Below are 27953 nucleotides of genomic sequence, written 5' to 3'. Positions count from 1 at the left end.
TTTCACACAGATGCTGAACAGTCCAAGTGTTAAAAAGAGATTTATTTACACGCCTCTGTGAAAATGACTGGGATTTAGACCTGACATGCAGAGTTTATAGCTGTAAATAAACTGTGTATTTCCAAAAAATCCCATTTATATGCAATTTTGTAGTGAGATGCTAACGTGACACACACATAGAGCATAAGGAAAAAACACCTAGCAGCTGAGCAGGTTTTATTGTTTATGCAGCGGCTCGGGATAGAAATAAACCGAAACCCCTGAAGGTTGTATTGTTTATACAGCGATCTGGGTTTATTGTTTATACATTATACAGTGCGTTATTTACCACAAACCCCTGAGGGCTCCCCCTGAGGGGACGCGGCGGGAAATGGCGAGGCGGGGGCGGGGCCTCAGCGGCGGGAAGGGGCGAAGGGGCGGGGCTTAGAGGAGGCTCCGCCCCTCAGCCGCACCCGCCGCGATCGCCGACCGGACAAAATGGCGGCGGGGCGGCCCCTCGGGGAGCGCCCTTAAAGGAACCGCAGCACCCGGAGCTCGGCGGCGCGGGCGGCGATCGCTCGCCGAGGGGAAGGAGGCGGCGGAGAGGTGCCTGAAGAACCGGTGCCATTCTTCGGGAGCGCTGCGGGGCCGCCCTGCCCGGCCGTGCCGCGGCGGCGAGCGGTGAGACGGCGTTACCATGTCAACGCAGGTAATCACAGCGGAGGCCTGAGGGGGCGGCCCGCGGCCGCGGCGGGATCGCCCTGCGGCGGGGACCGGGAGGGGGTGCGGGCTGCGAGCACACGGGGCCCCGATCCCGGGGGTGTCACTGCCAAAGCACAGCCTGTCCTCAGGAAGCAGCGGTGAAAGCACGAACGGCGCTCCTTGGACCAGGAGGAACGCCCCAATGTGGCTTTGCGGTAGCGCGCCAGCATCTTTCTCCTGCGCCTTCCAGTCTCACTGTCCTGATCTTCTATGAATTGTGTTTCTAAATAATGGATAGAAAACAGTGGCCCTTTTTCTTGCCCCACCTTCCCTTGTCCTTATTTCCTTTCCAGTTTTGGAGGAAAAAAAAAAATCCATCACAATGAAGAACATATTCTCAAGGCACAATGTCATCACTCACAAAGCTCCAAGTTCCCCTCACAGAAGACTCTTCTATCTTAAAAAATGTCTTAAAATGTGTTCCTTGTCCAGTGGGTGGAGGTGTTCGTAAAGCTCTGTCCCTTGGAGATGGTTGCTACAAGGGCTCTGTCACACAGAGTACATGACTTTTCCTGTCCTTATCCCTGGGGAAATGTGTTCATCACTGAGGGAGGTTTCTGTTAACATTCTCTGGAGTTTCCCAGGCAGTCACAGGATAATTTGTTTGCAGAAGGGAAAACTCTGGGAATGCCAGTGCTAGACCAATCCTAATTTTTTTTCCCCTCAGTTGCCTTTTTCTGCTTACGTTTGTTCTTATTGCAAAGTGGGTGATTTCAAGCTTTGGGAAGAGTTGGGATGCAACCCTCTGTTGGTGTCCCTGCCAGCTCTGTTAGCCTGAGCTGAGAGCATCTCCAGAGCTGGCAGGCTTCGTGTAAAGCACAGCCTGCAGGACAGGAGGAAGATGAGCTGCAAACACAGAGCTGCTCCATCAGTCCCTGGGGCTGTGCTGTAGAAGGGTGGGAGTATAAAGGTGAAATTCTTCCCAAGGCCAGGGAAGCTGGAAGCTGGCACCCATTGGAGATGTGGTTTCTGGCAGCTTCTGTAGCACCTTTGTTGTCGTGCAAGGCTTTGAGATTTAGCTCTCTACACAGACTGATACTTGTTTCAGTTCTTCCAGGTATTGCCATGTGATCCCCAGCATTTCTGGCAATGAAGAAAGGCTCTGTATGGAAAGTTCCAGGTAGAAAGCCACAGGCACCAGCATCCCTGATACCTCAGCCAATGTCACCTGTCACTTCTGGTGCCACACCTCCACGTCTTGGCCAACAGACCCTTCCAGCTGCTCCCAAAAGCATGGAGCAGAGACCCCAACAATGGGAGATTCCTGCAGAAAATGTTGGAGCTGCTTTTAAATTTCAGAAAGGTATTGTATAGTCAATAATACTGGTATCCAAGCACATACCACAAGCATTAAAAGCCAGTGTGATTAAAGATGCATGATCGGTTGGAAAGAAGCCTGAAAAATTTCCTTTAATTTTTTTTTTTTTTTAATACAAATGTGGAAGTGGGAGTAATGAAAGCTGGGGAGAATAATGAGAATTTTACTCCTTCCTGTAAATGTTTCTGGGGGGATCCTTTTCAAGGTTTTTTCCAGTATTTAGTGTAAAGAAAACAGCAAATATAAAAATCATCAGTCCTTTCTGTTTAATTTCAGGTGAACGTGGTGTTAGCCCAGGGGTTAGGTACATAACTGAGCCCCTTATAAAGAGTCTGTCAAAACAGCAAAATCTGGCTTGTATAAGCTCACTGAATCTTTCTTCCCCAAAGGATGGGAACAAGAAATTTAAGGTAAGTGTTTGGGAAAAAAATGGAAATTAAACTAAGTTCAGAATAATTAGAATTTATTAGGCTTATTTTTAAGTGGATATAAACAGCACAATCTACTTCTGTTAGCCTAGTTCTGCAACCAGCTTCTGTTAAAAAAAAAAGGAAATTGAGACTTGAGCAAGAGAAAAAGAATTGGCTCATTAGAATGATGCTTAAAACAGATTAGTTAATGGAATTTTTAGGTTCTGGATTTGGTTGGTTTGGGATTTTTTTTTTGGTTGTGTCTTTTTTTAATAACATGTTGCTTTTGATGTAGATGAAGACTAGCCCAACGTAAATTTAAAGTGCAGTTTTCCAAAATTGTAGAAGACTGTACCTAAAGTGGGGTTACAATACCACAATACTGTACCTAAAGTGGGGTTACAATACCACAATGAACTGTAATTAATAAAATATTAGAGTATTTGGTATTTTTAATTAATAGCTGCTTTTCTCTTTTAAAAAAACCCCAACGCTATGCTAAGGGATTTTCTGTTCTTTAGTACATAGAAAATTTGGAAAAGTGCTACAAACTAGAGGTGCTAAACCTTAGTAACAACCAAATAGAGAAGATTGAGAAGCTGGACAAACTGCTGAAGCTGCGTGAGCTCAACTTGTCCAACAACAGGATCAGGTAAGAGGAGACACCCCAGGCTTTGGGGAGCCCAGGGTCAATAAAGCTGATTTTCCTTCCTGCTGGAGTTCTCTCACAGGAGTGAACACTTGAGGTGAGTTTCCCAGTTGTATCTCAAGACTCAGAGGCTTTGAGGTCTTTGAAAAGAGCCCAAGCTCTGAGGTATTGGAAGTATAAATAGTTCTGGGAAGTGCTGTCAGTGTACCTGGCTGTGGTTTCATTTGTTTTCCTTGGAAACCAAGCCAGAAGTGCAAGTTTCCAGATACCACAACAGAGAGTGGTATGAAGAGCAATAACCCAATTAAGTGCATTAAAAAGTAATTAAACTTTTACTGTTTATTATTACAGGTAATATAATAAGTTTTTCTTTTAGGAGAAGAAGCTGAGTGGGCTTGATGAGGCAGGCCATAAATTCCCTAAATTGCTTTTGAACTCTTTTGAGAGCCTGGTGTCTTGTTTAAGGCATTGAAGGGTAATGGTTCATGCAGTAGCAAAACTCTTAATCACTTTTAATTTTTCTGTCAATGAATTATGATCTTTACTATTATGAAACTGCCTTTGCAGCAGAGAGGCTGCCATTTCAGCAGAGACATTTACAATGGGAAGTGAGTAAAACCCCAGAGTTCATTTCTACACATTGCATTCACACAACTTCCTCTCTCAACAGGAATTGAAAAGGGCAAAGTAGCTTTTAGCTCCTGCTCTGTTTTCACACTTTGGTTATTTACAGCTCATATATACCCAAAAACCAGCACAGTCACAGGAGCACATCCTGCTGTACTTTGTAATAATACTCATGGTTTACTCAATGTTCACACATACTCATAAAAATGCTCAAGTAAACTACAACCTAGCATGGTTTCCTCCACAGTTTTAATGAAAACACTAAAAATGTAGCTCTTCATGCTGTCAGTTTACAGCTGATCCTTCCTTTTTATGGGGGGAAAAATACCCACAAAAAACAACTTTATGTTGATTCATCTTTGTCCCATTACATTCTCAGGAGAGAGAGAGCAAATTTTGCCTATTAAAATGGAGTTAGCACACATTAAAATAGTGTTAATATTGAAATGAAGGCATGCAAAAGTGATGAGTTTGTGACAATGGCAGAAAATTGTGCTGTGATTTTTGGTCCTAATTTAGTACTTGTAAGTAAGCTGGTGTTATTTCATTTCAGTTGTCCATGGCTCTAAAGAATGGTTTTGGTGATATCTTGGTTAATTAAGTGACAGATTTTGTTTTGTTTATCCATAATGCCTCAGTTTCAGTTCACATTTGCTGTGATTCATGACAAATTCCATTTTCCTTCTCATTTTCAGCAAAATTGAAGGCATAGAACATTTGCAGAACCTACAGAGGCTGAACCTGGCAGGGAATGAGATTGAGCACATTCCTGTGTGGGTAGGGAAGAAACTGAGATCCCTGCGCAGCCTGAATTTGAAACAGAATCGAGTGTCCTCAGTAAGTGATTGTGGTTAGAAACAGGCATTGTTCAGCCTGAGCTGGGCTGTTTGCACTGATTGACTTACCCTGGGTGAGTGCTGGGTGTCTTTCCACACAGTCTGCTGGGAAATGCAGCACTTGGGAGCCTAATAAAGTTATTTATCAGACAAACTCCTCTTGTGCAAGCTCCTCTTGGTGAAGATACAAACATATTATGTTGTTTGGGAAAGCCTAACTTTTGGGGGATTGTACATCCACAGGCCTTGGTATCTTGACATTTCCAAGATAAAGCTTGATTGGATTTGCACTCTCTGCAGTGGCATTTTTTATAGAGGAAATACTTTGATTTTAAGAAGTGACTTTAGTTATAATACTGTGTATTTTGGTAGGTTTTTTAGAGATTATTCTTTAGCATAAAAGTTAAAATAAATCTTTTAATACAGACCATTTTACATAATCAGAAATTTACTCCTGGGGGTTTAATTTTTCTCAGAAGGATGTCTGATCATTGTTTTGTTTCTCTTTGTAGCTCCATGATATAGCTAAACTAAAGCCTCTGCAAGATCTGACCTCTCTGTTCCTTGCTGGAAACCCAGTTGCAAGTCTGCCTCACTACTGCTTGTACACCATATTCCACCTGAGGGCACTGGAAAACCTGGATGGACAGCCAGTGACAAACCATGACAGGCAGGAAGCCCTGGAGAGGTTCAATTTGGGTAATAATCTGTAAAATCTAAAGGCAATGAGACAAAATTTAAGTTTAGAAGGAAAAGATTTTTCTACTGGAATTATTCTCTGATTTTGTTTTTCAGAAGAGGTAGAAAAATTAGAAAGAGAGTTGGAAAACACAAAAAAGGAGATGGAGAGCGTGAAACTGAACCAGACCAAAGTGCTTGAGCAACTTCAGCATCAAGATGAGCTCAACAGGTCACTAAAGGAAAAGGCTGTGCAGCAGAGACAGAGCTTTGATGAGCTACAGAGGGACCTGGGCACCAAAAATGAGCTGGTAAGATAATCCCTGGCACTAAGGAAATCTTTGGACACAGAGCTGTCAATGTGAGAGTTCAAATGTCTGAAGATTTAATTTTAAAACTGAGAGAGACTTCCAACTCTTTAGAGAGTGATTATTGACCTTCAGTATTCGTTCTGTGTAAAAAGTTAGGAATATGGAAGCAGCACTCAGTATCACTCCTGTGATTTGTAGTAACTTCTTTGTTTCTAGTAATTATTTATGTATTTCTGTTTAAATTTTTTGCTGTTGATGAAAGGTTAAGCTGCTGAATTGCTGATGTTCTGAATATGCTGAACTGGTCAGACTGAGGTGCTGCTGCAATAAGGAAGAAAATTGCTATTTTCACAAAAAAAAGATGTGCACACAAATTGTATGTCAGTAATAGCCCTTGATTATTATTTTGGGTAATTGTATTTTATTCACATCATCCTAAAGCCTTATGTTAGAGTCTCTTCCACTGGTAGCCATGAAATGCAGGCAAAGTCCTACTGACTTGAGAGTGCTGGGTTGTGAATGACCTGATGGGAACTTAGTATTTGGATTTTATCCTGCTGGACTTGTCCTCTAAAATTTTATCCTTCAGACTCTCATACCTGGTACTTTTCCAGCTGTTTCTCTGAACACACACACACCAACCAGCAGTCTGCTTCTCAAAGGAACTTTGCAGTATAAGGACATTTAGCAGCAAATACTTTGCAGCTTGAACCCACTCTTCTCCTTTGGATGACAAACTTGGCTCACTTCTGTCTCCCTTTAGCTGGTGTCTGGGTTTGTCACAGTCCCCTTCCTGCAGAGCCTTTGTTCCTCACTCAAGGTAGCCCCACTGTGCCCCTGGGTTGCATGGTTGGTTTTATTTCTAGGATGTATTTGCACGTTCCCTGAAGTAGCAACATTATTATGAAGTGTTCCAGTGAGATTTTATATTCACTATGGTTTGGAATACAATTTTCTTGCTATTTTTCCCCCTTTTCTCTGAAACAGAGTTAATTTTTTGCATGATATTTATCAGGTTTTGAAATCTTTCTTTAAGCCTTTCCTGTTCTATTTCTTTTCCTCCATTAGTTCTGCTTTCCACTTTCTATTGGAATTGTGCTGCATGTTCTCCTTCAGGTACTCAGTGTGAAAAGTTGATTTAAAAAGAAATCACATGATGGACCTTTACTTAAAAATAACTCAAAACCAGTCTAGCACATTGGTAAGCTAAAATAAAATACATAGACTTGACAATTGGGATTTTGGTTTTTTTACAGACCACGAGTGATTATAGCCCTCATGCTCACTAGTAGCACTAAATATATTGGTTATTTTGGCCTAGATTTTGCTAAAGGATCATACCCAAATTATTGCTTTATCCTAAATTATGTTTAAAAATAAACTTGTCACTATGATGTACATAAATTTAAAAGGCCTTTCATGTGATCATTTGTATTCTATTAATTGTGGGGCTTTTGTCTCCTCTTAGTCACCATTGTAAAATTGCCCTTTGTGATATCCTTGATCCTGAGCTGTGCTGTGAGCTTTGTTCCCACGTTAGGGGCTGTGCCCTGCTCTCTGTGGAGCTGCACTGTGTGTGCCAGGGATGAGTGAATTCCAGGGAATGATCTCACTGGGTTTGTGCTTCCTTAGCTGAAGCAGAAGACAGTGGAGCTGACCCGGGCTTGCCAGAAGCAGTATGAGCTGGAGCAGGAGCTGGCCTTTTACAAGATTGATGTAAAATTTGAGCCCTTGAATTATTTGCCCTCAGAGGTAATAATTTTCAAGTCATGGATCTTTTTATTGCTGTTTCTCTTGATTCTTCAACTTGGAAAATAAAAACCTTAATAGTTTTCCTATAATCTAATAGATACTGCTTTATTAAAGGCCCAACCTCTGTCATACCTGCAAACAAAAATGCCAGAATGAAATCCAAAAGAAAACATCAGTAGTCATTGACTACAATTAAGTTATGTCTGACTAAACTTAAGTGCAATCATGTAATGGACTAAATATAATCTAAGTAAATTTAATATACTAAGAAAAAGTTCTTCCAGACATCTGCAACAAACTGGGCACACCTCAGTTGGGTTTGTTTGTTATTTTAGAACAGAATTAAAACCAATGTTCAACGCCAAAAATGTTAAGTGTAATCTGTTTTCTTCCTATTCTTCTAATTTCAAATTGGTTTTCCTTTTTATGCTTGATAAGAGAACTAAATGTAGCTAGGAGTTGACTGCAGCCATAGTTCTGAGATAAACACTCTGCTGCTTACATTTCAGGAGGTTGAACTTGATAATGTACCTGGTGAAAGTCCCTACATTGGCAAGGCCAGGTACAAAAGAAATATGTTCATAAGGGAAGGCTACATCTCTGACCAAGCTCAGCAGCTGCAGGTTGGGAAAATGCAACAGGAGGCAGATGACTCCTGTAGGAAACCCCAGCTGGAATCACATCTCCAAAGTTTAGATAAAATACTGCAGGATAAGGAAGAAAAGATTAATTCAGGTAAAACCTTGTTTTTTATTAAATGGAGATAAAAACATGTGTATCAGTGTGGTTTGTTCCAGTGGTACATGCTTGCTATCAGAATAGAAACAGTGTGTCAAAGGCTGGAAGTGCTGTGATTGTGAAACACTGGACTTGATGCATTTTTGGTGTCAAAACTGCTACAGTTTCTTGCTGCTGTTATTTTAAGATAACTCAAGATGAGAGCATTATATGTTATTGAAAACACAGTTCTAGGGAGGTTTCATATTTGATGCATGAATTTAATTGTGTTGTACTTGTTAAACAAACTTTGCACTTGCTTTCTGAGAAAGCAGAATGTAGTAGGTGTGATTATCAGGGTGTTAATGCTGTGCTGATTAATGTGTTCATACACAGCTGTGTGTCAGTGTTATACACAATATTACAATGCATTTTGTGGGGTTTGTGTTGGGTTTCTTTTGTCTGCAGCACAAAGAAGATTAGAAGAACTGCAAAGTGAAATTGGAGATGCAGAGCAGCAAGTGCTGAAAGTAACAGGGGAACTGCAACAACTGGAGGATGCTCTGGCTCAGAAAAAAGTAAGTTTTTCCACAAAGAGCAAGGGAAGATGTTTGAAGTGCTGTTGATGTAAGAAAATACAACTTTTTCTCCCCATTCTTATAAAGAGGCCACTGTACAGACATAAATCCATGTGTCATGCATCAGAAAAATCTTCCAAGTTCTAGAGAGCTTGTTCATAAATCAGCTGCTAGAGCTGTAGTGCAGTTCATGGCATCTGTTCCATGTTGCTGCTGATTTATTGCTGACTTCCCCAAACCCTTTGGAAGAACCTGCTGTGTAGGTTGAGTTGTGCAGCTGATAAGCAATGTGGCTACAGAACTGGCAGCAAGAATTAATTTATCACCATTAAACTAAAACAGCATCTTCCACTTCTTCAACTGTCATCAATTGTTGTTATTTTTAATTTTTCAACTTGCCTGAAAATCAGTGACCAGGATTGTCTTTATTTAAATGTTAACTATATTCTTGATCATGTGTGTATTTCCAACCACTCAGCATCCTAATGCTGTCTCCAGCTCTCCCAGGCCAGCAAGGAAGCAATTGAACAGAAATTGAGTGAAAAGTTACAAATCCTGCAGAAGCTACGCAAGGAAGCCTTAGAACTGGAAAAACAAATAGAGAAACAGACAAGAGAAATAGGGAAAAAACAAAAAGAGCTTGAAGATTTGCAGAGTTCTCTTGGTTCTGTAAATCCTGAGGATCCAAGGCATGTAAGTAAAACCAGAATCTGAAGTTGTTGTGTGCTGTGCAATGGACTAAAGGCAGCTTTAGCAGGTGCCCATTCACTTGTGCCTATTTCATGAGTTATATTCTTTTGCTGTTTATCAAAGTCATTAACTTATGATTGGAAAGTTTAAAAAAATCTTTCCAGTTAAAAAATCCCACCAAACCCACCAGCTTTGGCAAAACACTTGAACAACTCATACTCCCAGCAGGTGCTGTAGAGCACGCTAAGAACTCACTCTTTATGCTTTGCACAAACACACTGGGCAGAGCCTTGCAGACAATTTCTGTGTAAGAAATCCTTCATGCATCTCTTTGTGCAGTCTGGCCTTAAAGGTTTTTAAAGAGCTGTGTGTGGCAGTGCTTACCCAGCCTGTTTGGTGGGGACTGATGGCCTTTCCCTGCTGTCACCTCCAGTCCTGAGGGAATCAGCAAGGCCCCAGAGCTCACAGCTCCTGGGACTGGGGTGCCAAGGACAGCCCGAGTTCCACCTAACTTTATGATCATCAGGGATGCAGGACTTTTTCTGAGTTAGAACTGTGCTCAGCTACGGCAAACACTTATAGAAATTAAATTAAAATGAAATGGAATTATTTTTAATAGTATTTTTTAAATCTCTAAACGAAAGTTTTTCAAGCCAGCTGGGTGCTTTTAAGTGAGAAACGAAAGTATTTTTATTCTTAGCTCCATTTTTAGCAGGGGCTGAACACAAACACTTGTTTAAAAAGCTCCTTTTGTATTTTAAACTTAATTTCTTCGGCTCTTGGGTGGCAGAAGGGCCGAACTCGATCCGGGAGGGCTCCCCGGGGGAATGGCCGGGCCCGGGGCAGGAGCGGGCCCGGGGCAGGAGCGGGCCCGGGGCAGGAGCGGGCCCGGGGCAGGAGCGGGCCCGGCCCTTCCCGCGGCCGCCCCTCGCTTCGAATCACAACACAGGAAACGCCGTGCGAGCCAACGGCCGGGACGGGGCTGGGACCGGGAGCGGCAGCGGGAGCGGGAGCGGGGCTGGGACCGGGAGCGGGAGCGGAGCCGGGCGGCAGCGGCAGCTCCAGCCCCGGCCCCCGGCCCGGCCCCGCCGAGACTCCGCTCAATCCCTGGCCGTGCTGCAGCTCCCGGTGCTTTATTGAAATGAATTCCCGCTCAGGGGTGGGGCGTTCTGCAAGTGCTGCCTCAGGAAGAAAAGACAAAGGCAAAGCTGTAAGTGGTCGGGGACTTGTGGCTTTTTCTTTCTTTTTAAAACTGCATTTTTGGTGCCATTCGGCAGCTGCAGCAAGATGGCTGAGTGGCAGCGGCTCGAGTTTTACTTGTGGAAATTTCGCTTTTGAAAGCTGCAGGGCAGTTTGCGTTTAGCAAGGTGACAAGTTCAACTGTGCTGATATGGATGTTTAGGTTAACTTCCGGTTTAATGCATTAAAAAAGCAAAGAGCTTTGGTTTTACCCATTTGCTTTTGTTATGAAAGCAACTTTATACGTGTTCATTCTTCTGAGAACTCATATTTAAGTTTTCTACTGTTAGCTTGATTTATTTTTTTGAGTAGTAAGAAAAACATGCACTTATTCATGACAGTATAATTTTGTATTTTCCCAAGTTTCTGGCATTTGAGTTGTTTCTGAGCGATTTCACACTGGTAAGAAATAACACTTTATTCTGTTGATAACCAAGTTTTTGTAAACAGCTGAAACAATCAGTTAATTCATACAAAATGCATGAAATCCTTGCCAGAGTCTGTGAGCTGTGTGATGTATTGCTCAGAAATACGTTAAAGATAAGATTTACTTAGGAATATTTACTTAGTAACTGTAAAGTTGACCCGACTTGCTGTTTATTCAGAGTATTTTCATTCAAGTGCTGACCTGACATGTTCTAATGCATCATCTGCTGTGAGGGCAATGCAGGATGACAGGATTAAAGGTTTCTGGGAGAAATCATGTTTGTTCTTGACTGAGAGAGGAAGTGGTGGAACAAAATGTAAAGGCAGGAAGAAAGATAGTAGCCATGAGTACTAATTTATAAATGCAGGCTTTATTCAGCCTGGGCAGGGGGGAGCCTGCAGACAATGCTGGTAGTCACAGATTGCTGCTTATCTGGGGTCCTTTGTGGGGCAGGACTGAGGGAAAATACCAACAAGTAACAAACCCCAAAGCACCACGTGTGTGCTGAGCTTGTGCCTTTTCTTGCTGATAGTGGGACACTGCAGAACCGAGACAAAATCCCAATTTGATGTTTTAAATCTGTGTTGATGCCCTGCTTTACCTTTCTGTTACTTGACAGGCTCACATGAAAGCTCAAAAAGCAAGTAAAGAGCAGCACCTGGATATAATGAGCAAACACTGCCAGCAGCTGGAGACTCGGCTGGATGAGATGCTCTCCAGGATTGCCAAGGAAACTGAGGAAATCAAGGATTTGGAGCAGCAGCTCACTGATGGTAAACTTTAATTTTTGTCTCAAGGTATTTCTTGCACTTAGGGCAACATGGCAATTGAATGGAGGATTGATTTGTTTATCTTTGTTCAAATGAAATACAGTATGGGTACAAAAGTGTAAAAAAAACTATTCTTAAATGATGTGAAGGGAACTGTGTGTGCTCACCTCACTCTGCCTGCTTGGGAAAAGGGAGCAGGAATGCACAAAGAGCTGCAATTTCTTTTAACTCTTCCAGTGGTCAGGTTAACACAGTCATACTGGGAATCCTAACCTTAAAACCAATATTTTCTCCTTGAGTTCTAGGTACTCGTTTTTACTTACTTCAATGGCAAACATTTGAAATTATGAAGGAAGGCAGTTTGGTTTGCTTGATAAGTAATGTAGCTTTTTAACTTTCTCCATTTTGCATTCCTGCAGGTCAAATAGCAACAAATGAAGCACTGAAAAGGGATTTGGAAAGTATTATCATTGGCTTACAGGAATACCTGCACAGTGTGAAGCATCAGGCAAAACAGGCCAATGAGGAGTGTAAGAAGTTGCAGAAGGAAAAAGAATCTTTGCTGGGAAGATTGGCAGGTCTGGAGGAGGATAAAAACAACCTGGAAGTGGTTGCCATGGATGCAGAAAATATGAGAAAAGTAAGGCTTAATACCTCTTTTCCCAAGTTTAGATATCTAAGAATAAACTTGAAAAAATTAACTGGTGATCAGATTAGGACTAGGACAGCACAATTCCTTGGACAAAATAATTTCTGATATGGTAACATGATGAGATGCCCACACACTTCAAGAATAGAATCTGGCCTTTAAAACCAGTTGTAAGAGACATGCAGTAAAGCTGTGCTTTGTGGGAGATGGCTCAGAAGTGCAGGTTTCACCTTGCAGGCATCACTGCAAATGGATTTGCAGGTGACTCTGTGGGGATGTCAGTGAACCCTCTGACACTGGCCAGGGTGTGTGTCAGCAGCTGGGATCTGTCCTGTCAGCCAATGACCCAGAGCTGTCTGGGCATCCTGATGAGTGTTGTGTGAACCTGGACCCCTGGGACAGTTCTGTTTCACTTCCAGCCCCAGCTTTCTAAGCTGGGTGTAGATTTTGGACAGCCAGTGGCAGCACTGAGCTGGCCTTGCAGGTAGAAGTGCCACCCCCTTCCAGTTTTAATGGAGTTCCTGAGTTAAAGGGAAGGGAGGCAAATACTGTTAAATTTTGGCTCTCCCATGTGCATCCTTCTAAAATGGGTATTAAATTCCAGGAAATTGCAATGCTGGAGAGTTCACTCCAGGAGCAGAGGGAGATAAATGAGTCCCTTCAAGGTGCTCAGGAGAAGGTCAGCACCCACAAGGCTGAGCTGGAAGCTCAATTGAGAGAGAGAGATGCTGAAGCCAAGCAGCAAAAAGAAGAACTTGAAAGACTGAAACAACTTAGCCAGGTAAGAACAGAGCTTTAGTGCTGCCAGAGGTGTTAGCTACCCCAGGACACCTCATCTCCAAAGCTAAATCACAAACTGCTGGTGTAGGTGTGGCCCCACAGTGGCAGTTTGCTGGGGCTTAGAGCTTTGCTGTGAAGCAAGGTGCAGATGGTTTGCTTGGGGTTGTTTTGTTGGATCTTTTTTAGGGGTTGTCACATTGTTACTGCTTTAAGAAATGCATCTGTCGTGTGTTTGGGTGGCAGGTTGGGGTTGGGAGCGGGGATGTTAATCTGGAGGTTTTGTGGTTTTGTAGATGGAGCTGTCAGCCCTGCAGGATGAACTTGAAAAGGAAAGACAACTGTTAGAGAATGCTCAGACCAAAGCACAACTGGCAGAAGAAAGGGAACAACAAAATTACAAGCTGCATTTACAGTTCAAGCAATTGCAGGTGCAGTTTTTGGTGTATTAAAAGTTTTTATCACTTGTGGATTTGTTTGCTTACATTTGTGTGATTTTTTTTTGTTTGTTTATTTTTAGGGAGACAATAATTTCCTAAAACAACAGCTTAAAGATCTCCAGAATCAGCTAAACCATGCAGTTGGTAACTTAATTCATCCTGAGGATGTCATGGCTTGTATAAGTGAACTCAGGAAAAGGCTACAGACAGGAGCAGGAGAGATGAAGTGAGTAAAATAAAAGTGTGAGATTTGAGCATGTGAAAGGGGCAGGACAAGAGGAAATGCCCCAGGTTGTGCCAGGGAAGGTTCAGGTTGGATATCTGGGAAATTTTCCTCACTGAAAATCTTGCCAGGCATTGGACCAGGCTGCCCAGGGCAGTGGTGGAGTCACCAGCACTGGAGGGATTTAAAAAATATTGAGATATGGCACGTGGGGACATGGGTCAGTGGTGTCCTTGGCAGTCCTGGTTGGATTTGATGAACTCAGAGGGCTTTTCCAACCTAACTGAATGAATTGCACAGCATCTCTCACACTTGCACTGTTTGTCAGTCATGATTTCAGTATCTGGATCACAACTTAAAATCACTGGTTTGTGTCTTGGAACATTTCAGGTGTCCAAATTCAGCTGAAATTTTAGGGAAAAACCTTGCAAGTCTGCAGAAGGAATTCAGTGACATCCTTGCTGATGCACAGAAGGAAAAAGAGAAAGCATGGGCTGGACAGAGACAGTTGCAGGAAGAAGTGGTGTCCCAGCAGGAGAAACTGGAAGAAATACAGGAGAAATACAGACAGGCATGTATCAAACCACAAAAACAAGAGGGAGACAATTTCAGCTCAGTCTGAAAAATGTAACCTGCAGCTGAAGGATCAAGTTTCACTTGAGGAAGCTTTGCTGTGCTCTGTCCTTTGTGTAATGGTGGAGTCTGATTTGATTTTTCATTAATAGTCTTCCTGATTTTTACCTAATTATTTGGTGCATTGGAATTTAGTCAATGATCTTTCTCAGAGGTAACAAAGAATTTAATGATCACTAGAAAAATACAGCTCTGAACCTTCTTGAATGATCATTATGCATATCTGTAATAAAATAACTGAGGCACTCTTAAAATATTACAGTTACAGTGGCACAGTAGTTGCCTTTCCTTTCTGTTATGATGCAAAGTCTGCTGGTACCTGCATTTCCCAGAAATTTAATTAAATAATTTAAACAGGGTGGCTTTGGATTGGAAAAAAATTTATGGCCACATATTCTAACATGTTTTACTTACAGGTTAAAGCTGAAAACAGGCAAAATAAGAACAAGGTGCATCAGTTAGAGAATGAAATTCAACGTTTACATGAAAAAATAAAGAGCATGGAAGAGATTCAGGGCCTGACTGATCAGCAGCTGCAGGAGGCAGATGAAGAAAAAGAGGCTATTCTTGCTCAGCTGGAGGATTTAGAGAAAAGGGTAAGAATGGGTGAGGGCAGGTCTGTGCACTGCTTGATTGCTCAGGAAAGAGAAACAAAAGCTTGTGAAGTTTTGCTTTCTAAGCTAAAACAACACATGCAGGAACACAAATGTTAAATATAACAAACATCTTGGTTTTCCTTAAATTTTACTGCTTGTCCTCACTTTAGACTTTTTTCTAAATAATACAAAATGAGGTGGGGGGGATGGAAATGCATTGTAAAAATCTATTTTCCTGCTTTCAGAAAAAAAGAGAAGATGCCAGGGCACAAGTGCAAGTGCTGAGTCTGGATAAGGAGCTGAAGGAGCTGCAGAGAGCAGTGATCACCTCAGACAAGCTGGCAGCCACTGAGCTCTCCCTCGCTGCAAAGCAGCTCAAGGCTCTGCAGGGAACTGTGCTCAGCATCCACCAGGAGAGAGCTGAGGTCAGTCAGCATGGGCAATTAATTAATTGCTTGTTAATGCCATTGCAGTGGGAGCAGGGCTGGTGTCCTTCAAATGAGCTTCAGAGCTTTCTTCTAAATTGTTCTGAGCTGCACAGGAGCTCTTGCTTTGGGCAGTTTGAGATGCAGAGATGAGGGAGGAAATGTGGGTATGGACAAGGTTCCTGCTGTGGGAGGGAAAGGGAGGGGGAAGATCATTAATCTCTTATTGACTGAAAGGCAAACAATAGATAATTCATTGTTCTGCAAGCCAGAAAAACAAAAGAAAGGACTGGAAACTCCTTTTCAAACTAGGAAGCACTTTTGGCTACATAACATCTCCTCTGTACCAATGCTGTGAAGTTAAAGGAGAAGCATGTAAAATACTCTGTCTGGAGTTCCAGAACAGTCAGGTTCTCAGTGGTTAACTTTTCACAATGACACATCTCAAGCCTGAGAAATGTTCCTGCAAACTACAGCTCAAATGAAAATCTCAATTTCAGGAGCTTGAGGAAGCCCAAGAGTTCTGTGCTGAGGCAGCTCGTACTTCCCAGGCTCTTGCCAAAGCAGAAGCAGAAAGAGAATTGCTACAACAACTCCTGAAGGAGAAGGAAGAGCAAGTAGGTTGTGTGCTCTGTGTTATATGATAAAACACCAGTGGGATTCTGGAAATATCATGTTTAGAGGTTCTTGCCCTGCCCTTTTCCCCTCAAGTTGTCCCAAATCAGTGTTCTTCCCTCCCCTGACACCTGCCCCAGAACAAACTGAAGACCTCACTGCCTGGAGCAGCTGAGTTTTGAGGAAAACCATCACCTGTTCACTCAAACATCTCTCATATGAGGGCATGGGAAGAACAGCTTTATGGCAGTGAGTGGGAGCTTTTTTGTGATTTAAACTTCTATTTCAAATAGCTGCTGCAGGAAATGGAGAAAGCTGGTGAGGAAACTCTTGCATCAGACACTCAGAAGTTTGAAATTAATAAATTAAGTGAGGCTGTGGAACAGCAAAAAGCAGAGATTGACCGTTTGAAATGGTTGTTGGATAATATTGGGACAGGTAATTTCTCTTTTCTCTCCACTTCTTGCAGACAGACAGGCATACAAAAGATTGTTATTCCCCATTTCTCACTGTTTCTATCTGGAGAATAGTATTGAGAATATCTTTCTGTACAGGTTTATTCAGGATATGTGTCAATGTTCATTAGTTTGCACTTTTTACAGCTCTTTAGAAAACATGATTGTGCTGAGCATTCCTTTTAAACTGCTCAGGACATTGGCAGAGTCTGTGTAAGGAAAATGAGCAGCACTTCCCTGGATCTGAACTTGTATTTCCACAATTTTAAACCACCAAACCCCCTGTGTATGCCTGTCATTATAGATCACATTTAGTTTGTTTTCCTCAACAATTAATTTTTTTCATATAGTTCCAGTTGAACTGGATAACGTTGAATGCAGTATCTGTTTAACTAAAACTCTAAAACTGGTCTTAATTTCCAGGTAACAAAGATGAAATTGAAACCTTACAGGATGAAATTGCAGCCCTCAGAAATGTGCTCTTGCAGCAGAATGATCACAGCCCCAGTACTGCAGAGCCCCTGAAAAGAGGGGGATACTGGTACTACCTGCCATCATCACAGGTCAGGAATAAAAATCCTGGTATGGGTTGTTTTCCTTGTGGGAAGCCCTTTGATGGGGGAAAGTGCATTGTAAATTTAGTAAGTTTGGGAGAAATTTAACAACACACACTGGCTGGCATGTAGGAGAAATACTGAAATAAATCACACACAGATATTCCCTGGTAAAGGCCTTTACTGTGCTGATAGGAGTCAGGTACATCACATGGGGAGAGAACTGTTCAGGGGCACTACTGAAAATCCATTTAGGGAGGGTTAAAAGGAGATGTTACAGACAAACATTTATTTCAGTGAATATTTGTCTGAATTTAAAACCAATGCTGTTAAAATATATTCAGTGCTTTTAAAGCAGCATCATGCTTAGAACTGAGAGACAGCAGGGTATGTGTAGCCTGTTCTGAAAAATCATTAGAATGTCTGCAACAACTCCTTTATTTGCCATGATTTGTCATTTCTAGATTAACACGTGCTGTATTTTTTCTTTAGGCTTCAACTCCTGCTTCCCAGAGCACCAAAGACTCTGGAGTGTGTTTGGGGTGCTCTGGCACATCCCCAGCCAGGAGAGGGGATGCTCAGGACACGCCCTGTGGGAGGGAGGACTTGCCCAGCCAAGGATGTTGGGTTTACTCACCAGGCAGAAATAGGCTGTACAAAGCAAATTCTGGCAAAGGTGAGTCAGTGTCAGTCTCAGAATGTTTAGGAGCAGACTAAAGATGGGCTTGCTTAGAGTTCACAGAAATTTGGGGTTTTTTGATGGGCAAGAGTAAATATAAATGTTTATTACTGTTGAATAATTTTGTTTAAGCAACATTTGTTACATTTTTGTAAATTACATAGAATTTGGAATGTGCATTTGAGGACTATCTCTGCTGAAAAAGTTATTAAAAGTAACTTGTTTGGTTTTGTCTCTTTTTAAAGAAATAAGAAAGGAAGATGGTGAAGGAAATGCAGGATCTCCTGTCCCTGAAGCCTCTCCCTTTGTCCCACCCCCGGGCACAGTGATTTACACAGCCCTTCCAGATGGGGCCCCTGCACCTCAGGGTGTGGGGGTTTATGGCCCTCCTCCTGCAGCAGCCACTGGGGCTCCAGTTGCTCCTGGATCCATCATCCATGGCCCACCTCCTCTGGGATCCCAGGTGGTTTGTGGCCCTCTGCCTCCAAACTTCACCGTGCCACTCATTCCCCTGGGAGTGCTCCTCTGCAACGTGCCTGAACATCAGGATCTGGTAAGAACCAGAGCTGCAGCTGGGACCCTTGGGAACTGACTGACAAATGTATTCTAGGAAAAGCTCCCTGCTAGGAAAGGTCTGGATCTGGTTACAGTCTTTGCCAGCTGGAGCTGCTCCTGGGTGTCAGGAGGCCTCAGCTGGAAAATGGATCCTGATTGTGTTGTTCTGTTCCCTGAATGCAGGAGAGTGAAGTCTCAAGGCTGGAAGACACTGTGTGCTATTTAAAGTCTCAGAAATACAAACAGAAATGCTCAGAAGCAGCTGAGCATAAATACAGAAAGGAGTTGGAAAGATTGCATGGAAATGTTGAAGAACTGGAGCAGGAGAGAGAAGAGCTGGAAGGTGAAGTGGCAGAGCTGCGCCGGGCGGCTCAGAAACGGAGCACACGCAGGTGGGGACGGGCCCTGAGAGGCAGCCTGTGCAAATACCTCACCCTTTTCCCAGCAAAGTCAGCTTTTTGACTCATTCCCAAGTCTAGAACTTCAAGAGGCTCCCAGATCTTTGGCATCATTGTATTTTAATTCCGTGTTGTATTTAATTCCATCCTTTCAGGGACTTTATTGATGGCTACGCCGACAGCCTCCTTGCAGAGCTGCAGCTGGAGAAGTCCCTTCAGCAGCAGGAAGATGTTGCAGAGGAGATTGAGTGTGCAGAGAAAACTCTCCTGAAGCGCCGGGCCGAGCTCAGAGAGGCTGACAGGCTCCTCACAGAGGCTCAGGTGGAACTGGAGAGCACCCGGGGCAAGGTGAGGGGAGGCAGAGCCCTGAGGGCAGAAGGATTTGAGTGTTGTTTTTTTGTTTGTCTGGGCAGTTTATTTTCATGTGGGTAACCTGGAACCTCTTAAAATGCTTCTATGTGGAAGTAAGTTGGGAAAGAAACTGTGCTAGAAGAACTTGGTTTAGTCCTGGTTGAAGAGGAGGAAGGTTTTCTGCTCTGGACAGAGAGGAGAAAAGGTTGTTCATGGTGGAAAGAGGGAGAAGGCTGAGGTGGAATTTTCAAGCCAGGAGCTCAACTTTAAACAGCAAATGCAGCATAAGGTGGAATGTATTGTCTCAATCTTCAATTTTTGCTTTAGACTAAAGAGACTCTGCAGAAGTACAATCGTGCCAAGCACCATTTGTCCTGCACTGAAATGGAGGCAGAGGAGCTGGAGCAGAGGGCTCAGGAAACAGCCACCAAACTTGTGAAAGCAACTCAGCAGCTCAGGTACCCTGGGTGCTCCTGTGGGTTTGTCTGTGTCACATGGGGTGAGGACAAGGACTGGGATCTTTCCAGTATCAAGACACTGCTTTTGGAGAGGGAGAGCTGCTAAAATGTTAATATGAAAAGGCATAAATGCTCTTCTAGGTTATTGCAGACAGATACGAGGGGTTTGGAGCAGCTCAAGAGGGAACAAGAAGGTGTTTTGAAGGAAATCAACAAAATGGTGGCTGCAAGAGACTCTGAATTGCAGTCATTAAACCAGAAGATAGAAATGCTCACTGAAAGGTGAGGACTTTCAATTTACCATGGACTGTAATAAGTTAAACATGCCCTCCTCCAGTGAGTCACTGCCTAAGACATTCTCACTTCTGCTGACTCCTGTTTTAATCCTCCCTCAGCCTTCAGAAGCTCCAAGGAGACATCCGACTTGCAGAAGGTAACGAGGGCCAGCACCTCCAGATCATCAGAGAAGCAGAAAACCTTGTCCAGGGCAAGAAAACTGAACTGGAAACATTGAAAGATCAGGTGAGGCTTGGCCTACTAACCCTGGGCTCTCCATGTTGTTGGAATTAACCTTTGTCTCACAATTATGATCCCAGGCTCTCTGATGCATTTTTTCACGTGGGATTTTTTCATGTTTAGCTACAAAAACAAAAGCTTGCACTGATTCTTCTGTTAAACTTCTCCACTGTAGATTTCTGCTCAGAAGCAAGAGCTCCTGTTCCTGCAGCAGCAGGTGACTCAAAGAACAGAAGAGCTCCATGGCCTCCAGGACTGCATTTCCCAAAGGAGAGGTGACCTCAAAGAAGCCCTTCGAGATGGAGAGACTGAAGCACAGGAAAAACTTCGCCAAATAAGGGCAAGTCTCCCAAATGAGTTTTCAAATCATTGTAGCAAAAGACTTGAAGTACTACAAACATTCCAGGAGGTTTGCACAAAATCAGTTTTGCTTTTTGTGCCCTCCCCAAACACACTGAGAAACTGAACATGGATTTTATGGTTTTGCGTGACTAAAAGCTTGGTCCAGATGCACAAGGAAGAACTCCCCAGTTCCAGTAGTTCTTACAGAATTGGTCCCTTGAGAGCTAAGTTACATTAAATATAAGTCTGTGAATGACTTCCTGTTGCTGGGGAGCAGCTGCTGAAGGAAATCAGTGTGATCAGTGTGTGTAAAACACAACACAGCTGCCCCAGTCTGTCCCCATCCCCATTTGCACAGAGAGGATTCTGTACTTCCCTGCTGAAATCAAAACCAAGTAGATTTTGTGGTTTATTTTCTTTTGTGAGGGCTTCTTGTCTGGTTTTGTTTTAAGGCCTATTATTCACTCGAATGACAATGTTGTGGTAAGATTTGGAGATCAAAATCTTTGCAGAATTACTACTCTAAATCATCAACCAACAAGACCTTAGCTTAAATGTTCTGAATTTTTTGCTTGTTAAACCACAATATTGATGACAGACTGTTAAAATAATTTATAAATATTTAGAACTTCAGTTTAAAGGAAATATTAATTTTAAATTGCGAAGAATGGTATTCCTTGTAACACTGATTACATTCTCACAGGAAATAAAAGTACTTCTGGAAGAGCTTAGTGTTGAGAAGAATGAGCTGGATGTCCAGATGAATGAGAGAAGGGCACAGCTTCTGGCCCTAAAGAAGGATATTAGAAAGGAGGAGGAAAATCTTCAAGCAATGCTTGGGCAAATCAGCAAGCATAAGATGGGTACGTCCTGGGATTTGCTGGGTTTTGTGCAGACTGGGAAGGAACACACAGAGCTCTTTAGTTCTCATCCTGATCCAATAACTGCTCCTTATTTCACCTCCCTAGAACTGAAACATGTGCTGGAAATGCTGGAGCTTGAGAAGAATGAACTGGAAGGTTTGAAACTACAACATGAGCAGAAGGTGAATGAGCTGGAAAAGACCCAGGTGGCTGTTCTAGAGGTAAGGAATGCTTCTGTGGCTGATGCAGGAACTGGGAGATCTGTGGTTCTCTTAAGCCTTGAGGAACAGAGTCCTGATACTTTTAAATCAATCAGTTTCTAATCTGATTTCAGCTTATCACAGAAAAGTCTTAGGTCTGCCCTAGGCCCTTTAAATTAATGGGATTTTTGGTGCCTGTGAGAGAGAGGGAGCACAGAAGCTCTTCTGTTTCTGTAGAATGATGGATGCTGGTTTTAGGAACTTCCAGAGTCTTTTTATCTGGATCCTGTCACTTCCAAACAAAGAGTGTGGAAGGGAGTTTGACTCAGCTGGGGGATCTCTGGCATTAAAAAGGTCCCCAAGGTACTTGGAACCATTCTGCTGTCACCTTTCTCCATTAAGTGCACTCAAATCACTCTGGCTGCAGCCAGGGGTGTCAATACTGTTCTGCTTCTGGACCATAGGAATGTGGTGCTCTCCATGCCTGTTTTTCTAGGAGAAGTTAAAGCTGGAGAATGCTCAGAGGTTGTTGCAGTGCCAGCAAGGGGAGGTGGATTGGCAGGAGCAGCTCCTCAGGAGGGACCGGGAGGAGAAGGAGCAGCTGGGCTCCCACATGAGAGCTCTGCAGAGCAGCATCGAGGCTCTGAGCAGGGAGAAGGAGAAGCTGGAGGAGGACTCCAGGAGTTTGGAGAAGAGGTTGGCACAAACCAAAAGGTGGGGGCATTCTTTTTCCCTGCAGAGATCAGTAGGGATGGGGAAGTGTACAAATATTTGTTTGTTGTGATTAAAAATACAGCTCTAACTCTGAGGTGCCCAGTGATACAGAGCAGGCATTTTCTTATGTTCTGTGGAGCTTTTGCTTTAAGCCTCTCTACAGCAGATTTAAAAAATATTCAGCAATGGAGCTGATGAATCAGCAGCATTTTTATATCCTGGCAATGCCATGAGAAATGTTACAAAAAGTAAAGTGTTGCATCTTGGAACAGGACATTTGTCTTGCTCTGACTGCTCGTGCCATCCCCTTGGGCTCAGAGGGTTAAACTGACATTTTTTAAGTCCTCACTAAGGATTTCCAACTAACCAAGAATGTGATTCACATTTTACAGAGACCTAACTGCTGCTGAAGAGAGCAGCAGAACTGCACTGTCCAACATGGAAAAAGTGGAATTGGATGTTAAGAACCTGCAGCAGGAGGTGGAGCTACTGAACAAGCAGAAGAAATCACTGAATGCAGAGATTGTTGCTGTCCAGGAGGATCTTCAAGGTAAAGATCAATTTTTGGGTTTAAGCCGTGGTACACTTGAAGAGAAATTCTGTTTAAAGACAGACTTTAACTGAACTGTGTGATGTTAAACATTCTGCATGCTCACATGTCCACAGGCAGAAAGAATTGAACATGTTGAAAAGATGGACATTTCATAAACTGTGTTTGTCTTACTCACTCTTTGCTCATGAAAAGAGAGAATTTCTGTGTATTGGTATTTCAAAGTGCTGATTGAAAATTCTTGTCACCAAATACTTTTCTAGGGAAAAAGGAAGAACTGGAAACACTGAAAGCAGAACTGAATGACTCGAGGCAGCAGCTTCACCTCGTGGAGCAGGTTGGTTTTGGTGAAACCCATCCTTATGGTCACTCTGGGAGTCTGTTGTTGTTCCTGACCTCTTCATGAGGGCAGAGCCCAACACCAGAGCCTGCAGAGAGAGAACAGGGCTTGCTTTATTGCCTTTTTGCTGAGTGTGGAGTGGGTTATTGCTTCTTAGGAAGAAGATAATTTAAAAACAACCCACCAAGCAGCACCTCCTGGCTTTTTATCTGGTGGCTCCTGATTCACCCTGTGGCTGGTTTGAGTGAGGGAGCCCTGAGGGTGCCAGTGGCCAGCTCTGTTCTCTCAAAGCCAAACCTCTGGGGCTGGTTCCTCTTCCCAGCTCCTCCTGCCACGTGCTTTTGTTTTCCATTGCAGGATTTGGAAAACAACTCCAGGCAGCAGGAGGAGCTGCTCAGGGAGCAGGCAGCCCTGAAGGAAGAGATCCGAGAGTATTTAAGGAAACGTAAGGAATGTCAGGAGAGGCACAAGAGGAGGCAGAACCAACTGCAGCAGCTCCAGAAAAAGATTCAGGAGAAGGAAACAGAACTCGCCCAACAGGAAGCGGTAATGAGCACCCTGGGTTGCCTCACTTCCTCCTGACCTGAAAAATAATTCAAAAAGTTTGAGGAGCGAGTTTACAAATAATCACAAAAGCACAGATTGGTTTGGCCAGATTAGCTGGGGTTGGGTGAGGAGTTTCAGCAAAGTGTGACCCAAAAGAAAACCTGAGGGAGCTGTTCTGAAAATGAGAGAGGCAAGAAAAATTGACAAACTGTTTTTGTCAGTAGGCACTGTTAGACTGCAGTCCTTTCCAGGGGTTTTACTTCTCTCATGTCTCTTAGTGATGGTTTTTGTTCTCTCTGAGTTGGTGCTGCTTCAAGCTCAGAGTGGGGATTTTCTGGCAGGTTCTTCATCGCCTCAAGCAAAACTCAGAGCGCGAAGGGAAAAAACTGGAAGAATGTGCAGCTAAAGTGAAGGATCAGAAAATCCTGTTGGAAAAGGAACTAACAGATCAACACAAGAAACTGGAGCAGGCAATAGCTAAAGTCAGGCTGGCAGAGGAGAACCTTGGGAAGCTGGAAAAGGAGGAGTCCCGGTGTGCAGCTCTTGAAGAAACCATCAAAAAAAGCAGTAAGAGTCATTGCACAAATGAGCTGCCACCATCTCTGGGGGCTGAGGATAATGGCACAACAAATATTTTTGTTCATCTTGTTTGGGTTCTTGGTGTTTGGAAAATATCTGCTGTGTATGAAGTGGGCCAAGATAAGTTTTTTGCTAATCAAGATTTTTTTTTAAATGTTCTTTACAGAACATCAGCTCTCAGAAAAAGAATTACAGTTGCAACAAAAAGACAGAGAAATACAATGTCTTCAGAAAGAACTGGAGGTCTCCAAGTCTGAGCTAAAGCAACTTCAAGGTCAGATAGTGTCAGAGAGGAGAGAAGCAGAAAAACAAATCTTGAATCTGAGAGAAACACAGAAAATGCAAAGGATGGAGCTTGAAAGCAAACTGCAAGTAAGTCCTTGCTGAGTGGGGACAGTTTGGGGGTTTGGGTTATTTTAAACAGCAGAATGATGGAACACCCATTTTTGTCATTGGAGGAACAAAGTAATGCAACAACTGTCTGAGCAGACTTGAGGCAGCCCCCCTCTGGCATTCCCAGTGCTGCACAACACCCAGGTTCCTCCTCAGAGGAATCAGGGGTTCCCTTAGCTCCTGCTCTCAGGTGGGTGCTGCCAGCAGAAGGCATCTCCCTGCACTTTCCCAGGAGCAGAAGCAGGGAGGTGGCAGCTTGCAGAGTGCCAGGCTGAGCTCATCCCCCACAGTCACTGCCTGCCAGCCGAGGGCCTGGGGGGGGACCTGGGCCAGCCCCCAGGGGGCTGCAGCCATCCCCAGAGCCAGGTACAGCTGGGTGCCAAGGGTTCATGGCTTCAGCCAAGCTCATTTGGTATTGGTTTTGAATCTTCCTCCTGTATTCACGATTGAAAATACACCCAGAGTTGTCATTTATGCAAATCACTAAATGTTAGCAATGTTCAGAGCTACTCAGCAGGCATTTAACAACTTGTCAGTGCCAGCTTGGGCCAGCTTTTTCTTCTTTAGGTACTCACTTTAAATTAAAAAGTGATTCACCTTGTCTGACTCCTTCTAGTCCTTCAATAAACCCTTTCTAAATTGGTGTGGAGCCCTTTAAAACCAGAGAGGAATGTTGTTGGCAGATGAAAGCATTTGGGAAGGCCCTGCAAGGTCAGAGTATGAGGCAGGTTTAGGTTAAGGCCTGGTGTTTGTAACCCAACTGTTCTGTGCTGCAGGTTAAAACCCAAGACCTGGAAGAGAGACAAAGGGAAATGGAGAGTGCAGCAACCTTGCTTAACCTGGAGGTTGAAAACGAGATTAGGACGGGGTTTAAATCTTCACACTCATCTTCTCCAGACCCCTTGGAAGATTTGGAAGCATCACTGGAGGGAAAGAGGAGCCTGCAGTGTGAGTGTGATAACTCAGACACTGCTCCCTTCGCTGCTGCTGACAGACAGCTCCTCTCCTTGGAAGAAAAGTTCAATATTTCCAGATTCTTCTTACTGGTAAAATGCTTTGGACAAGTAGCTGCTCCTGGTGCTCTGTTGGTCCCTCTGGCTGAATGTGCTTTCTTTTCCCCAAGGATGAGCAGTGGCGGGGAGAGGCACGCCGGGAGAAGCTGCAGCAGCATGAGGACCGGCTCAAGGTGCCACCTCTGTGCCCCTCTCATCCCTTGGGCCCCTTCCAAACACGATCTAAACAACCTGGGGAGTGGGGATCCTCCTCCAGCTTGGGCACATCCACTCTGTAATGACCAGAGAGAGGAGCTTTGGGTGGGAACAGTGAAAGGCTGGCTGTACCAAGATAGGTAATTTTAATTGGCACTCAATTGGATGTTGGAATATCCCCACAGGATTCTCCCATCCTGTGGTATATCAGCAAATGACAGAGTTCAGCACCACCCATGATCACTTTAAGGTCCAGGCTCAGTTAGAACACGGCCATCAAAATGGAGCTTATTTAAAAATAACTCCCAAACCCACTGCCCCCTGCTTGTGCTGTGAGACTCCCCCTTGCAGCCTTTAGGGCTGGCTTTACCCAGTGTTGTCATGCCTTTGTGCCCAGCCCGTGTGACCCCCGTGTGTTGCAGGCGCAGCTGCGGCGCTGCATGGCCAAGCAGGCCGAGGTGCTGCTGCAGGGGAAGCGGCAGACGGCCGGGAGCCTGCACAGCCTCCAGCGCCAGCTGCAGGTGCTGGATGACCTGGTCAGCAGCACAGCTTCAGATTCCTCCTTCCTGGCCAGCAGCCCCAGCCTGGGATCTCTTCACAGTGTGACAAAAGCTCAGGTAATGCTCTGCTGCAGACCAGGATTCTCACCTAGAGGGTTTTAATGGTTCTTCTCTCACTGGGAGGTGTTACAGCCACGTGCTGGCTCTCTTGGGGCTGGGCAGGGGTTTCTGAAGGTGGTGATCTCACCCTACCCCTGCTCTGGCAGTAGCTGATGCCTTTGGAAAGGCTGAGCTTTCCTCACGGTGGTTTGGGTTTTTTAACAGGTGCCCAGCAGCCTGGGGAGCGCGTTGGCATCGCCGGTGCTGCATTCCAGCTGCCAGGGAATCTCTCGGTGAAGGCCAGAGGTGAGATGTGGCTTCAGGCCAGTTCCAACCTCCCAGAGACACGAGTGGCTGGAAGGCTGAGGGGCCGTGGGGCAGCTGTGGCTTCACAGACCACACTGTCCCTTCCCAGTGACAGCGTTCCTGGGGCTGCTGTCAGTTCTGCTCTAGGTTTGTGTGTTGTGCAGAAGAGTCTGGGGGAGAGCTGCTGGGAGCTCTCCTGGGACATGGAGTTACTGCTGCATAAATTGTTGCCATCCTTGGTCTTTCAGGAACTTTCCTGGTTCTGCTGTTCAGCCCCATGGCTGAACCTCTGGGACAGCTGGTTCCACCCCAGCCTGGTACAAAAATGTTCTTTTGTAACAGTTTAAGGTACAAAGGTTACTTGAAAAGTGGCTTCACTTTAAAAGCAAAGCCCAAAGCACATCCACAGCTTGGACAGGGGCCCTCAGGTGCCACTGAAAAGTTCTCCTACCTCACTGGGTGAGCCTTGTCTGAAAAGGCCTTTGTCACCACTCACAAAGAGCTGCTGCAAGGCCTGTACTGTGAAGGTTTTGTACAATTGATGACAGGTTTTTATATATAAGTTGTTTTTTTAAAAAAAAATTTAAACGTGTATTTAAACATGTCCAAACCAACCTCCTATTTAAGTCTCCAGCAAGTGGCCAGTTTCCACTTTAAAGAAACCTTGTTACAAGGACTGATCTGTTGCCAAATGCACGGAGGTTTAAAATACAATTATTTTGGATACTTCCCTAAAATAAACTGTTGTGATTGATGCTTTTATCTGGGGGTGGTTGCAGATTCTTTTCCTTAAAGCTGTTCTCCAGGACACTGATACTGGCACAGGCCTGGACAGTGACAATGCCCCGAGTGCTGGGGCTCCTCCCTGCAGGAGCATGTCCAGCATTGGCATTTCTGTCCTTGTCCCTCTTCCTGGCTGCTGGGTGAGCACCTCTGCCTCTCCCCAGGCTGGCTGCATCACTTGTCTGACCCAGGTGGATACAGACAATGGCTTCTTAACAAAATTACAATCAACTTACTCCCTCTTTAGCAGAGGAAAAGCCACTTTGTAAATCCTTCAGGCAGCAGGACAAGGCTCAGGCCAACACAGGCCAGTGGCTGTGCAGGGATTGTCCCATCCCCTTTCCCAGGGATGGGCTTTGGCATCACTCTCAGTCTTGCCCTTTCTCATCCTCTTTAAAGATAACATTTTTCTATGCAGCCATTGTCAGAGTTCACTGGGAACAAACACACCCAGCCCTGCTTC

General features: G+C 44.1%; 1 protein-coding gene across 4 annotated transcripts; it reads left to right on the top strand.

The window, feature by feature from the left end:
• Positions 1 to 463: 463 nt before the first annotated feature.
• On the top strand, positions 464 to 27469 carry CNTRL (centriolin). 4 transcript variants are annotated; one of them, XM_059865099.1, is made up of 42 exons: positions 464 to 688; positions 1799 to 2044; positions 2336 to 2469; positions 2991 to 3121; positions 4441 to 4582; positions 5094 to 5280; positions 5377 to 5570; positions 7203 to 7322; positions 7832 to 8057; positions 8508 to 8617; positions 9116 to 9310; positions 11593 to 11746; positions 12163 to 12383; positions 12997 to 13173; positions 13466 to 13600; positions 13690 to 13835; positions 14223 to 14403; positions 14882 to 15061; positions 15307 to 15486; positions 15987 to 16103; positions 16395 to 16539; positions 16980 to 17119; positions 17603 to 17786; positions 18035 to 18342; positions 18528 to 18736; positions 18898 to 19090; positions 19421 to 19551; positions 19693 to 19833; positions 19947 to 20073; positions 20243 to 20407; positions 21113 to 21272; positions 21378 to 21493; positions 21969 to 22186; positions 22579 to 22736; positions 23000 to 23073; positions 23434 to 23622; positions 23964 to 24189; positions 24368 to 24573; positions 25371 to 25640; positions 25718 to 25780; positions 26225 to 26419; positions 26627 to 27469. In XM_059865099.1, exons 2-42 carry the CDS (start codon positions 1831 to 1833, stop codon positions 26696 to 26698), a joined length of 6834 nt encoding a protein of 2277 aa, XP_059721082.1. In that variant the 5' UTR covers positions 464 to 688; positions 1799 to 1830; the 3' UTR covers positions 26699 to 27469. The 4 variants fall into 4 exon arrangements, with proteins under 4 accessions (XP_059721082.1, XP_059721081.1, XP_059721083.1 ...); XM_059865098.1 differs by having other exon boundaries at positions 1790 to 2044; XM_059865100.1 differs by lacking the exons at positions 26225 to 26419; positions 26627 to 27469 and having other exon boundaries at positions 465 to 688; positions 1790 to 2044; positions 25371 to 25542; positions 25718 to 25840.
• Positions 27470 to 27953: the final 484 nt, after the last annotated feature.

Source organism: Haemorhous mexicanus, chromosome 21, assembly GCF_027477595.1.
Source record: "Haemorhous mexicanus isolate bHaeMex1 chromosome 21, bHaeMex1.pri, whole genome shotgun sequence".
Classification (NCBI taxonomy): domain Eukaryota; kingdom Metazoa; phylum Chordata; class Aves; order Passeriformes; family Fringillidae; genus Haemorhous; species Haemorhous mexicanus.
This window is presented reverse-complemented; position numbering and strand designations above follow the sequence as displayed.